At 43.3% G+C, this 14538-nt stretch overlaps 1 protein-coding gene across 1 annotated transcript; it reads left to right on the top strand.

Moving 5' to 3' along the window:
- The first annotated feature begins 3888 nt into the window (after positions 1-3888).
- On the top strand, positions 3889-11426 carry LOC146965752 (E3 ubiquitin-protein ligase TRIM35-like). Its single transcript, XM_085765118.1, has 4 exons — positions 3889-4190; positions 8579-8626; positions 10843-10890; positions 11237-11426. The coding sequence occupies exons 1-4, from the start codon at positions 3889-3891 to the stop codon at positions 11424-11426; spliced, it is 588 nt and encodes a 195-aa protein (XP_085621244.1).
- The last annotated feature ends 3112 nt before the right edge of the window (positions 11427-14538 follow it).

Below are 14538 nucleotides of genomic sequence, written 5' to 3'. Positions count from 1 at the left end.
GTGAGAAACTGTGATGAACTTTAGAAATAAAAAAAACACAGCTGTCAGGAATTAAAAGCAGCCTTTTATGTGCAATAACAGTGTTGCTTCGGGCTGTGATAGCATTTTTTTTTTTGAATCGCTCATACAAGCTGCTCCTCTTGGCTGAAATCAGCGGGGATAGGGGGATGTATTTTATTATTAATCAGAGACTAGATTTCTCCTTCGGAGGTGGGTGCAGGTCGTACAGAGCTCCTGAACACTGGGACCGAAGATGAGGCTGATGCTCAAAACACTCCTGCTATAAAAACACACGCATTTTCTTCCAGTGGCACCCTCTTTATAATGCTCGTCATTTAAAAATCATGCACATCAAATCTACAGTAGAATTTGTTTAGCTCTTGAGCCAGAACTGCATCGGAGGGGAACCCGTCTAGTGAGACCGCTTTCTTCACATTGTCAGTCAGGCCGAACATAGACCTGATGCTGTCCCATGCTGAATCCAAGTTCTGTCAGGACCACTATGTCAAAATAATATTTATTTACTTGCACAAGTTTTATTTGGCGGTATGATGCTGTTCTGGGACCCCCTGCTCTTCCACGCGCTTGCATGGAAAGCCTGAGGCAGGAAGAGCACCTTCCTGCCCTTCATGAGCCATCATGAAGGGCATAAGCAGGGAGCGCAGCAGCAAAGAAAAAACCAAAACGACCACACCGGCAAATCCCTGACCCTCTGCAACAACAGATGTCAGGAGGCTATCTAAGTCAGAAAAATTCCCCTGTTTAAAAGCTTGTTTCTTTTTGTTTAATAGCACTTTAAGGTGTCTGCTCACCCAGGGTTTACTGTTTGGGTAAGTTTTTACAGTGTTAACAGGAACCACAATGTCCTCACAATAAGTTATCCAAGAGCTGACCACGTCAGTGAGTTTGTTCATGTCATGAGAGGATTCGATGAACTCCTCCCAGGCTGTGCTGTCAAGACAGCCCTGGAGAGTCAGTGTGGCCTCTTTGTCCGTCCTGGGTGAGGGATCCCTCCTCTGTTGCTCACCCTGAGCTTTCTCCTGGTTTTCCCTGTTAAAAGGGTTTTCCATGGAGTTTTTCCTCAGTGGATGTGAGGGTCTAAGGACAGAGGATGTTGTTATGATGGGATGTAAAGCCCTTTGAGACAAACTGGTGGTAAAAACGGGCTATACTAATAGAATTGCCTTGTCTTGCCTTCTGACCACACTTTGATGTTTCTGGTTGTCACCTTCCCCCTCTGAAGACGTGTTTGGTATGATGAAACCAAGTGAACACAGTTATGGTCAGCTGAGCCAAGGGGGGGGGGGGGGGGGGGATTACATTTTGATGGTGCCATAACACTTGTCAAGGATCCTGTCTTTTCTGGTGAGATAGGACACGTACTGATAAAAACTCCCGAGACAGACATGCTTTCCACTGCTACCGGTCGCTGCGTAGCACATGCGCCCAACCGCTACACCAAAGTTGACTTTATTGGTCAGTCACAGAGACGCAGACTGAAGGAGAGACGTGAGTCCAGCTACAACACTGCTGCTTCAACCTACTGACGCTCCACACACTGAAGGTGAGTTTGACTAAAACCTGGACTCAGAGAGAATGATCTAAGATGTATCGATGTGTCAGTTCATCACAACAGCTGAATGTTCACTTGTTCCTGTTTTTCATTAACGTAATACAATGTTGTCTTGACTTGGATTCATATTCAGCTTTGTCTCCTGCACCTACACAACAATAAATGTTAGGGAGTAGTTTCAGTACAAGTTCCTCCAAACTGAGCTGGAATGAAAAGTTCGTATTCAGTATGAATTTTGTTCCTTTAAGTTGTAACTGATAAAACTGATAAAAGCTGCATTTCTGTCGTTATGGTGTCTTGAACTCATTTCTTCACTGCAGGCCTGTGTTTGAAGTTCTCCACTAATGAATTGAGACTCTTTATAATGATCCACAAAAAGAAACTAAGCTGTGGTGGCCCTGAAGTGCAAAACACAACGGCAAATCAGACAACAACGGCAAAAGAGAAAACACAACACAAAAAGAGAAAACACAACGGCGAAAGAGAAAACACAACACAAAAAGAGAAAACACAACGACATTAACCAAACCGGAAAAGGTAGGTACCCTCGAGTGGAACACGTCAACGCGGCCGCCATCTTGGTCAGGGGGAAGCCGTGTCTACTTCCTGCATTAGTCAACAGAGGCAGACGTCTATCAACCATTAAAATCGCCATAACTCACCGAATATTCAACCGATTTTCAAGCCGTTTGGTTTATTATAAATGTCAGACATATATTTATGATACAACAACAAAAAAAAATTTAGAAAAATTTTATAATTTTTTTTTAATGTATAAAACATACACTTAGATACTCAGACACCCCACATGCATAAATACACTGTTTTCTGATTTGCCGTTGTTTAGTAATTTGTCGTTGTGTTTTCTCTTTTTGTGTTGTGTTTTCTCTTTTGCCGTTGTGTTTTCTCTTATTGTGTTGTGTTTTCTCTTTTTGTGTTGTGTTTTCTCTTTTGCCGTTGTGTTTTCTCTTTTTGTGTTGTGTTTTCTCTTTTGCCGTTGTGTTTTCTCTTTTGCCGTTGTGTTTTCTCTTTTTGTGTTGTGTTTTCTCTTTTGCCGTTGTGTTTTCTCTTTTGCCGTTGTTGTCTGATTTGCCATTGTGTTTTCTCTTTTTGTGTTGTGTTTTCTCTTTTTGTGTTGTGTTTTCTCTTTTGCCGTTGTGTTTTCTCTTTTTGTGTTGTGTTTTCTCTTTTGCCGTTGTGTTTTCTCTTTTGCCGTTGTGTTTTCTCTTTTGCCGTTGTTGTCTGATTTGCCGTTGTGTTTTGCACTTCAGGGCCACCGTAGTCTTGAACTCATTTCTTCACTGCAGGCCTGTGTTTGAAGTTCTCCACTAATGAATTGAGACTCTTTATAATGATCCACAAAAAGAAACTAAGCAGACCTGTTGCATCATCCTGCAGAACTTTCTGTGTGACAAAGCTCCGCCCCCTCACAAGACTCATAAACCAGGAAACAGCTGCACTTCCTCTTCAGTCACAGAGACGCAGACTGAAGAAGAGACGATCGGATTCAGCTTCAGACCAAACCAACAACTTCCTGAGAGTTAGTCCAGCTACAACACTGCTGCTTCAACCTGCTGACACTCCACACACTGAAGGTGAGTTTGACTAAAACCTGGACTCAGAGTCACAGTAAACTTCAGCCAAGTCAGTAGAGGAGGGAGGGGAGCCATGACTGACTCTACTTCCTGTCTGCTGTGTTTTTAGCTTCACTCACAGACTAAATGGCTTCCAGATTAGAGGAGGATCTCAGCTGTCCGGTCTGTACGGAGGTCTTCAGAGATCCTGTTGTTCTGTCCTGCAGCCACAGCTTCTGTAAAGACTGTCTGAAGAGATGGTGGAGAGAGAAACGAGATCAACTGTGTCCAGTTTGTAAGAGAAGATTTTTAAATGAAGAACCACCTTGTAACCTGGCGTTGAAGAACCTGTGTGAGAGCTTCTTACAGCAGAGAGAGGAGAAAGAGCAGAAAGAGCACAGAGAGCAGAGATCTTCAGAGGCTCTCTGCAGTCTGCACTCTGAGAAACTCAAACTCTTCTGTCTGGACCATCAGCAGCCAGTGTGTGTTGTCTGTCTCCATTCAGAAACACACACCAACCATAGAATCAGACCCATCAATGAAGCTGCTTCAAAACTCAAGAAGGAACTTGAGGAAACTCTGAAGCCCTTAAAGAAGAAGTTAAAGGGTTTTAAAGAAGTTCAAGTGAAGTTTGGTCAAACAGCAGGACACATTAAGGTCCAGGCTCGAGACACAGAGAGGCAGATTCAGGAGCAGTTTAAGAAGCTTCACCAGTTTCTAGTAGAGGAAGAGGAGGCCAGGATGGCTGCACTGAGGGAGGAAGAGGAGCAGAAGAGTCAGAGGATGAAGGAGAAGATGGAGGCTCTGAGCAGAGAGATAGCAGCTCTTTCACACACAGTCAGAGCCACAGAGGACGAGCTGAGAGCTGAAGACGTCTCATTCCTGCTCAACTACAAGGCTGCAGTGGAAAGAGTCCAGCAGCGCCCCCTGCTGGAGGATCCACAGCTGGACTCAGGAGCTCTGATAGACCAGGCCAAACACCTGGACGACCTGGCCTTCAACATCTGGAACAAGATGAAGGACATGGTCTCCTATCCAGAGAGGTTTGATTATTTCTTCATTTCCTAACCGAAAATTAAGCGTGAATTTAAATCAGGTATAGATGAGATAACCTTTTTTATGAATTTCTCATCGTCCCAGTTGGTTGCATATACATTAACCAGGAGTACAGGTTTGTGATGACGATTATAAAACGGCCATGAGGGTCAGATATAACGTTTGTGACATTGAAGAGTGTTTTTTTATGGATTATCATTGCTGTGCCACGTGACCTGGAATTGAAACTTAAATGAAAAATTTGGCCAACCCACGCTTTTTTAAATCTGATTTGGTCCTTGACCATTGAATGTGTTTCTATCAGAAAAGCAACTTCACATTTTAAAAATTTAAGATGTGTAAATATTCTAGCTCGCTTTACAGGTCCATTCAAACCCTTGACATTCCATGAAATAAATCTTACATTTGTCCCTCCTGTACTCTGATTACTTTCCTGCCCTGTTCATGGTCTAGTACATCTATCAGTAATATTTGGGGAAATACATGATCTGCTGCACCACAGCCCTGCATTCACTCCAAAGAGTAGAGAAAGAGCTTCCACTTAAAAATACATAGTAAAATGATATAAGTGCAAGTTAATAAAATAGTTGAAATGGATTTGAAATTGAAACAGAACCCCCAATTATCCACGACAACAACTGAACATAATAAAGCAAAATAAAATCAATGCCTATGTTTGCCTCCCCAACTGAGGAAAACTGCAGGCTCACCATATCTCCCCTGTTCTTCCGGGATTGTATCTTGATTAACTCTACTTTCACTCACGGTACTGCCAATCATTATGTGCAAAAGTAATAACATCACTATTTAAACGTATGGCTAATTAAGTTATCAGGATAAAATAAATTATATTAAAGAACATATGACACTTAGAGCAAAAACAAATATAGATGGGCTTTACCTTAGCATCAGGTATTAAATTGTTTACTTAAAGCTCCAGTTGGTAAGTTGATGAAAGTGAAAGTAAATTCCGCAACTTGGTCAGAAATTTCAAGACAATACTTCGTCAGGTCTCTTTATGAACCTCTGCCAAGCGCCCCACACACACACAGGCACACACACGTGTAGGCGCACGCACACAAAGTAGCCATAAACGCACCCACAAAAGACGTACCTTATCCATAGCAACCGGAGACTCCAAAACAATCTCACATCTCTCTCACCATGAAACACACTCTTCTTGTGTGTGTCTGCGTGTGTGGAGGGGGGGGGTATGACAGAGGTGAAAAGAGGGAGCTGACGGTGTATTGTCTTAAAATTTCCGACCAAGTCACAGACTTTACTTTCACTTTCGTCAGTTTACTACGACGTGTAGGAGCGGCGATTGGCTGCTCCTCCTGCTCCATCTACCTGACTGGTGGAGAATCGTCGGTCGCGGTGGATTTTGGCAAATACGATTACAGGCTGTAGGTGGAGCCAGAGGAGTTGGATTTTGTCCTAAATTACTCATTTAATGTCTGACCGTCAGAATATAGTGACAGTTCCAGCAGATATGACTGAATAATTGTTACCAACTGAAGCTTTAAGGGGGGATTTCAGAGTAATAATATTTCCGTGCCACACAGATTAATTCAACTCTTGTGCATGAAATAACCATGAACAGCAATAGAAGAAACAAACAAAACAAAAAATCCTACTGAAAAGGATACCTGAGTCCACCGATGAGAGCCAGTGTGAGTATTGTTTGTGTAAAGTCCAGTTAGTTAAGTCCAGCGCCTAGTGTAGAGGCCAGTCTTCTCAATAATGAGCTCCAACGGTTGCAGACTTCTTCTTCTTTTTTTTTTCTTCACTCCTTTATTACCCGGCGGTTGTAAAATTCCTGGGCGTCTTCAGGTGACTCGAAGGTGAACGTCTGCTCCTCAAAAGTAACCACCAGGCGGGCCAGATATATCAGACGGAACCGAATTCCCTTCTGGAAGAGAGCCCGTTTCACCTCGTTGTAAGCTGCTCGTTTCCTCGCCAGTGCGGAGTTCAGGTCGGGGTAAAACCTCAGAGTTGTCCCCTGATAGTTCACCACATGGTTCCACCGTAGGGCTGCCTCTTTCTGCTGAAAGTGAAGAAAGCACACGACCAATGGTCTTGCTGGTTTCCCCTCTTTTGGCTTTGGACCAAGTGACCGGTGTGCCCGCTCCAGTTCAGGCGGATCAGTGAACACATCAGGGCCCATACACTCCGCCAAGAGCTCAGAAATAAACTTAACCGGGTCTTTACCATTCTCGCTGCCCTCCGGGATGTTCACTATTCTCAAGTTGGATCTGCGTGATCTGTTTTCCATGTCGTCTACACGATCCCACAGTGTTTGATTCTGGGTTTGGAGAGATTGAATTGTGGCTTTGGCTGCTGTCAGTTGTTCAAAGTTCTCCCTGGCGATGTTTCCGTGGCAGTAAGGCGGGTCTGGAACGAACCGACCGTATCCCGGAGAGCATCCATGGCTGACTGAAGTGGTTTCAGAGACTCTTGAATTAGCCCAGAGACATCATCCTTCAAACCCTCTCTCTGCTTCGCAAGCTCGGTTACCAGCTGCGACATGGAGATTGTGTCACTAGCATCTCCCCGGGCAGGCCGGCCAACGTTAGCATTAGCGTTAGCAACTTTGCTATTGATAGTTTTCATGTGACGTCACGGCCCGTATGGAACGCACCCCTGGCGGTCAAAACAATCCACTTCCCCGCTGTCCGCTGGCTTAAGACAAGGCAGAAAAACACACACTGCTCCCTGCTGCTTCAAAAATACCGGTAACATGGTGTCTGAACTGGTTACCGTACCGAACAACATCTGTGCTGCACTTCCGTCCGCAGATTTGTCACAAATTCACAAATCAATCCGCAGTTCACATGTTACTGCAGCCAATATGCTTCTGTGAGTGAGCCTGGCTTATTCCTCCACACTACACAATACTGCACACTATGGGCCGGATTTACTAAAGGTTTGCGTGTATTAAAACGTGTGCAAACGTGATTGCACGCGCAAACACATGTGGAACCTGATCTACTAACCGGACGCACCGAGGATTGCTTCCCTCACACGGGCAGAGTAGCACGTGCGATCCATTTAGCGTGTTTGCCTTGATGAATATGTAAATCTGGGCGTTTCAGCCAGAACGTGCAGAATACTGGGAGGAGTAGATGCAAATAGATTTATTTAGCGCGTGCAATGTGATTTACCAAACCAGGAAGAGATTGCGGTGGCTGTTTTTGCGTCTTTATTCACCACGTCTGAAAACCATGTACTAACTGATACAACTTTGCCAAAACGTATGCGTTTATTGATTTGATACCTGTCAGAGCCCCGTGATCTTACAACTCTGCATGTCCTCACGTCTGGGTAATTCTCTAACAGTTTTTCAGCCGTGTTAAAAGTCTTTTACGCGCCGTTACGCACGGGGCACGTCTGTCCTGCAGTGCGCTCCTCTCCTCTCCTCTCCAGTACCTGGCTGCTCAGCTCCGTCTCTCAGTCCCGGTCCCGGACTGAGACACGTCACCGCTGCCTTCACCCGTCTTTAATCCCTCTGGTCGGTGGTCAGAGCGTTTAGATCCGTGTGTCCCACCTGAGCTCTCTATTAATCCACTGGATCATGGGCGGCACACACACACACACACACATATTACAGGTGTGTGATTGTCGCTGCAGCTGCTGCCTGTTCGTCACTATATGACGAGTTGGGCCCTGTAGCGATTTGTGTTTATTTATCTAAACAGAGCGCTAGAGAGATGAACACACATGCTGTCATTGTATGCATCGGATCAAATGTCATTCTGTCCCTTCGTCCGTCCAGCTCTCTGTCCACTCTCTCCATGGCGGAAACGATTACCACGCGCAAAACCCTCATTTACATATGCTGTTGCCGTGTCCGGTGGCGGTGGTCCTGGGTTACCATCGCCGCCGCCGTGCCGGTCGCGCTGCTGTTGAATATGGGTCACAAGTGCCCAAAACTTCAAAGTTGTTTTTATATCTTTCTTTCTCGGCTGCTGGCAGATGATTTAAGTCATTACTCGGTTGTTTGTCCATAGAAAGTCCGTTGCGCCGCCATTTTGGAATGTTGCTTTTGACCGCCAGGTCCCTGGGAAGTCACATGACTGAAAACTATCAATTGACGTTAGCAGGGGCTACGTTAGCTGCCATGGCCGAGAGTTTGCTAGCTATGCTAGTGCTGGCTCGAGTTGCAACTGGAGTTTGTCCACCACTCTTCTTATGTTTAGAGTTGCTCATTTTGGTGTCGAAGGTGTCGAAGTGACCTTGCAACACGCTGAGACAGTTTGAGAGGAGAAAGTCCGATGTTTTGTTCAATAACAGAATGAAACTTTTTTCAGATGATTTTTTTACTCCACAGATCTGGAATCAGTCAATAATAGTGTTAACTTTATGTTTTTAACAGGTTTGCTAAGATGGAGGAAGATTACAAAAAGGAACTTAACAAGGAGAGGTAGATATATTTCTTTAAAGACTTTTAAAGATGCATAGACCAGGTTTTAAATCCACCACAGTGTGTAAGCTACACCACATGGACTCAGTCTGACAACTACCAAGTAGTTCTCACCTTCATCCAGCTCTGAACGTAATGTTAAAGTAGTGTCAGTGTGGTGATGACTCAGCTGTTGGAGGCTGTAGCTGCTATTGGAGTGGATCAGAGTGATTCTTTAAGATGTTCCCATTGTTCCCACTGTTCATTCATGTTTCCCACAGATGCTCATTACAGTGTGCCAACAGTATGAGATGTCTTCCTCACATGTTGTGTATATTTAACCTCACAGATCTGCTCGTAAAAGATTGCAGGAAGAATTCCAGTCATTCAAAGACAGGTACTGAACACACAGCAAACATCCCATTCCAGTTCCAACGTAATGTTAAAGTGGTGACAGTGTGGTGCTGACTCAGCTGTTGGAGGCTGTAGCTGCTATTGGAGTGGATCATAGTGATTCTTTAAGATTACAGTGAACCAATATTACGAGATGTTTTTCAGATGTTGTATATTTAACCTCACAGATCTGCTCGTGAAGCAATAGAGGAAGAATATCAGCCATTCAAAGACAGGTACTGACCACACAGCAAACATCCAGTTCCAGCGTAATGTTAAAGTGGTGTCAGTGTGGTGCTGACTCAGCTGTTGGAGGCTGTAGCTGCTATTCATTAGATTCACATGACGTCACTGTGTTTCTCCGCCGCCATATTTGTGTCTGAATCAGGGCAACCTGGGCACAGATCACAGCGTCACGTTACCAGAACAAGTGGAGTAGTAGGAGGAAATCAGCAAGAGACCGAAAATTGACGTTATTTGAAAAGATGCCAGGATTATATTGTGCTGTTGACTGTGATAGCAGTCGCCAAAAAAAACCCCGGACTGCAGTTTTATTCCATCCCAAAAGACGTAAAGTTATAGGCGGAACAAATAGTTGACTGCAGGCAGTCTGTCAGTGCAGCATGGGCTCTGACAAGTCTCACAAAAAGAGGGGATTCACTTTTTTTTAATAACATGGATATATTGAATTCTGCACTTTGATTACTTTCTTATTAATTACTCACTGATTCTGCATTTAGGGTCTTTTATTTCTGTATAACAGACCGTTGCTAAGTAAAACGGGCCGTTGCTAGGGACGCCGCTCTGATCAGCGGAGCAGGGCAGAAGAACTATCAAGGATTTTTACCTTGTGTTTCATTTTTACCAGCTTCAGACTAATTGTGATGTTAGAAAAATGACTTGTAGCTTGTTAGAGGGAGAGTGGAGGCTCTCTGCCTCCCTCACCGCTGCTGGAACCAAACCTGCGATCAGAGCGGACAGAGCGGACGGGCCAGCGCAGTGTCACAGCTGTGACCAGCTGTGTCTGTGTCACCGCGAGTCCGTGACACAAACGTGTCCCGTATCGTAATCTCTTATGACAGACAGGACGACATAAATGTCCACATCGTAACATTTACATGATAATTCATCAATCTACTGATTGATTATCAAAAGCTCGTTGAAAACAACTACACACGAGTCGACAGGAGGAGGGTGAGGAGCAAACAGCGGAGAAGTGACCGGACTAAGGACTTTGATCAACATTACGTCTCAAATTAATTAATTAAATCATAAACTGTGTAATAAGTGTGATAATATAGAGTTATTCTGTTGTTATAGAGATATAAACCCAGACAGGATGTATGAAACACTGTCATTTTGTCAAGAAACTGTCATTTCCATCCTGCGGTTTGATGCTGTCATATGAGGAGACCTGTCAAATCAGACACAAATATGGCGGCGGTCCCTTCGACGTGACGTCACTGCAACCTATGAATTGGATCAGATTGAATCCTTAAGAAGTTCCCAGTGTTCCACTGAAACCAGTGATGTGCTCATAGTACTCCAATGTTCAATTAGTGGGGGCGGTGCGTGGCGCAGTGGTTAAAGCGGCCGCCCCATGTAGAGGCTACAGTCCTCACCGCAGGCGGCCCCGGTTTGAATCCCCTGTCGGGCAGCCCTTTCCTGCATGTCATTCCCCCCTCTTTCCTGTCTATCTCTACTATGTGCTATCAAATAAAGCCAAAAAAATATACTTAGTGAAAAGTGTTTATTCTAGATGATTCATTCATCTCACAGATGCTTCATTACTGTGCAACAGCAGATCAAGATGTTTTTCACATGTTGTTTATTTAACCTCACAGAATTGCTCGTGAAAGATTGCAGGAAGAACTCCAGTCATTCAAAGACAGGTACTGAACACACAGCAAACATCCCATTCCAGTTACATACAGGTCCTAGACCTGTTGAGGAGGCAGCAGGTAGCAGCAGCTAACCCTCCAGACATCATCACTTCCTGTCTTTATTTCTGACGTGAACAGCCAGAGCGGCATTAAAAACCAAATAAACACTCCAGTCTAGTCCCACCTCACTTTCCTACCACAGCAGTTTAAGCCAAGCCCTTCTCAAAAAGTAACTGGTGAGCCTCAGATGTCAAACATGGTTTAATTAGAAAAAATATTTCAGACTGAATTTGATTTATTATATCATATTATATTTATTTCTGGATTTGATAAGTTTAAACTTTGATTCTTGCAGAGTTGCAGCGGAGGTCAGTGCTTCAATAAAGACAGGAAACACTGAGAGCATGAACAGTCCAGTCAGTAAATCCAGACTGACTGAGATGTATGAGGAGCTGAGACTGTGTAAGTGGCCTTACATCAAAGATCAGCTGAAGAGACAGAGACAAAAGCCAGGGGTCATTGCAGTTCATATTAAGGTACAGTAGAGTCTGATGAGATGAGATTACTCAGTCTCTAGTGTTGAACTGAAGTTTTACAGTGTTTCTTCGTCTCTCCCTGATGATTATAGAACGTGTTTAAAGGTGTAGCAGAAGAAATGGAGAAGAAGAAGAAGCAGATAGATGAAGTGGCTGGATGGATTGAGCGCAGTGGTGGACTGACAGCTCAGAAGGTACAGAGCAGGAAGACTGCTGTCTAACACTGGATCACTAGACTTAGTCTTTATGCATCCCAGAAGTGAAATGTGTCATTAAAGCTGCTTTACTGCAGTTCTGTAACAACCATCTTCTGTTCCAGGTCAAAGAGAACAGAGGCCTGGCTGTTCTGGGACTTCAGATGCTTCTGTACGATTCTGAGAGTGGAGTTACTTCTCAGGTTAGTTTGGTAACATCACACACTTTACTGAGTCACATAATACAGTTGAACATTAACTGTAAGGAAACCTTTCACTTGTTGGACCAGTCAGTGTAAAGGACTGTCGATGTAAAGTTGAACCTTTGTTCCTCACAGACTCTTCTCTCTCTCTCTCAACAGGAAGTCCAGTATTTCTGGGATGATCTGCTCCCTGAATGCTACTGGTTGGGTCGCCTGATGGCTTTAAACAACCCTCCTCTCCAACCAGACTGGAAGAATCACACTCCTGAGAGGGTCTGGGACCTTTTCCCTCGAGAAATCAGAGTTCATGCTGCCAATGACGCTGGCAGCTGCAGCTCAGCCATGTGATCACAACGCTAAAGCTTCAAAGTTACTTTTGACTTTGATTTTCACTTTCATTATGAGAAATGCAAGTTTTGGTTGTTTGTTTTCATCTGGCAATTAAGTGAATTGAAACAGAAAACAATATGCTTTCCTAATCACAATAGCTTATTTTTCATCCCTCGCAGGAAATTATGTAACTGTGCTCCATCATCATATACAGATATAACAACAACAATACTACTACTACTACTACTACTACTACTACTAATAATAATAATAATACACCCCCATATTCAAAGTGTGAAAAAGAAGAACATTCAGTTATATACTGTTATCACTCTGTTAAGTATTTGTAAGTCTGATTCAGGTTTCTGTTTTGTTAATCAACAATTTAATAAAATTCATAATCAAAGTGACTGGTGCTACAGAATATATTTGTTACTGTTTTCAAACATTTATTTTTTCCACCAACTCCTTCATCATTTGATTTTGGTATAAAGACACAGTGTGTATCATCTGCCACTAGACATCTCTCAGTCGTAACAGAAAAGACAGAAGACAGCCCTGTGGGAACAGGACAGTTCTTCAGTCAGACTCAGCTTGAGCTTATAATAGTTGACGTGATACAGATTCATCTCTATTTAGACCTCAGTGGTTGTGATGAGTGTCATATCAAACAGGCAGGTCCACCAAAGCAAATGTTGTATTTCAAACTGAGTGGATGAACAGAAATGCTTTTTCATTTTCAAAATATAGCTGCATTTTTGACTCAGAAATTAAATGAATAATCAATATTTCAAACTGCATTTTCATTTTCTGAGCAGTCACAGACTGCTCCTTCTGTGACTTAAAGTAATAAAGATAAGGACATTTAAGATTTAATTTCCAAAACATCCTCCAGCAATAAGGTACCAAAAAGCATTAGTAGAAAGGCCTTACCTTAACCCTTTATTTCAAGGTGATAGCTGCATTATTTGACTCATAAATTAAACTAATGAGAAATAATCCAAACTTCCATTAATTTTCTTCTTTATGGGGCGTTCACACCAAACGCGATAAACATAAATTGAGCGGCAACTCTACATTCACTGTATGTGGCGCAAGGACATGGCATTCAGGCGGCGGCAGCAAGAATGGAGCGTCTGAAGCGTCTACAGCGGTGCGAATAAAGTTGGAGACATTGAACTTTTCAGGCAGCAGACATCCAGTCAGTGACGAGTTTATCCCCAAATGACTTCCCTGACCTACGCACTGTACTGCCTTTTTTTTTTTGTCCTGTCTGTTTTGTTTCATCTGCTTTATTGATGCAGGGCTCTGCCTGTTTACTCGCTTTTCATTTTTGTCATTAGTCCTTTTTGTCAGGGATTACTTTCTCATCTTTTGTAAAAATAAACAAGGAAACATAATTGTCGACTGTTAATTTCTCTGTGGAGATCGTTACGCTGCCTGCAACATCCTCCAGCATGACCGGTTTGGTGGTGGGTCAGTGATGGTGTGGGGAGGCATTTCTTTGGATGGCTGCACAGCCCTCCATGTGCTAGCCAGAGGTTCCCTGACTGCCACTAGGGACCGGGATGAGACCCTCAGACCCACTGTGAGACCATATGTGTGGTGGCCTGGGAAAACCCTTCACATGGTGGGATTTTGACATTTTCATTTTTTGATATTTCCATAAACTAGAAGTTTTCAGCCATTCATAACTGTTTGAATAACTGAGATAGCCCTCTCAGATCAAAAGTTATGGGCATTTTAATCTATTATGACCAAAAAACTGAACAGTGAGAAAAATGGCTTTAACTAGAACGTTTCTGTTTTAACCCTCTAAAGACGAGTGTTTTACAAAACATTAAACAACTTCTGAACCGTTTATGATAGAGACGAGCTGTAAACTGTATCTGAACCGTGTGGTTTTCTGCTTTCCGAGGGTCCTTGAATGGTGCCTCTATGACAAGAAGGGACCGTATAGGGTGCGTGTAATCACGTGGTACGGGAACAGACGCTAAACCTAGCATAGCATCGATGCTAATCCGAACGTAGCATCAATGCTAAACAGAACGTAGCATCAATGCCAAACAGAACGTATAATCGGCACTTGCACATGTTTTACAAAACATCAACAACATATTATAACTTCCGAACCGTTTATGATAAAGACGAGCTGTAAAAAAGCATCTGAATCGTAGGATTCTCTGCTTTCCGAGGGTCCTTGAATGTTACCTCAACAATAACAACGGACCTGTCTCCTCTAGTGCTGCTATGAAACGCTTTACTCGCCACAAAAACATAAAAATAAGTACTTTCCGTTTTGTTTTCTTAAAATATTTATTCACCACGATGTAGTAGAGAGTTCAGTACCAGAATCACACAAAATATCAAAATCGTGGAAATAGTGCTTTTCCA

Source organism: Trachurus japonicus, chromosome 21 (genome assembly GCF_045865225.1).
Source record: "Trachurus japonicus isolate A0001 chromosome 21, Traja_1.0".
NCBI classification, from domain to species: Eukaryota; Metazoa; Chordata; class Actinopteri; order Carangiformes; family Carangidae; genus Trachurus; species Trachurus japonicus.
This window is presented reverse-complemented; position numbering and strand designations above follow the sequence as displayed.

Excerpts from the sequence above, each read along its gene's own strand:
- LOC146965752 (XM_085765118.1), top strand. The coding sequence starts at position 3,889 with ATGGCTGCACTGAGGGAGGAAGAGGAGCAGAAGAGTCAGAGGATGAAG. Across the intron at positions 4,191-8,578 it reads ATGGTCTCCTATCCAGAGAG|GTTTGCTAAGATGGAGGAAG; the intron begins GTTTGATTATTT and ends TGTTTTTAACAG. Across the intron at positions 8,627-10,842 it reads AAGGAACTTAACAAGGAGAG|AATTGCTCGTGAAAGATTGC; the intron begins GTAGATATATTT and ends TTAACCTCACAG.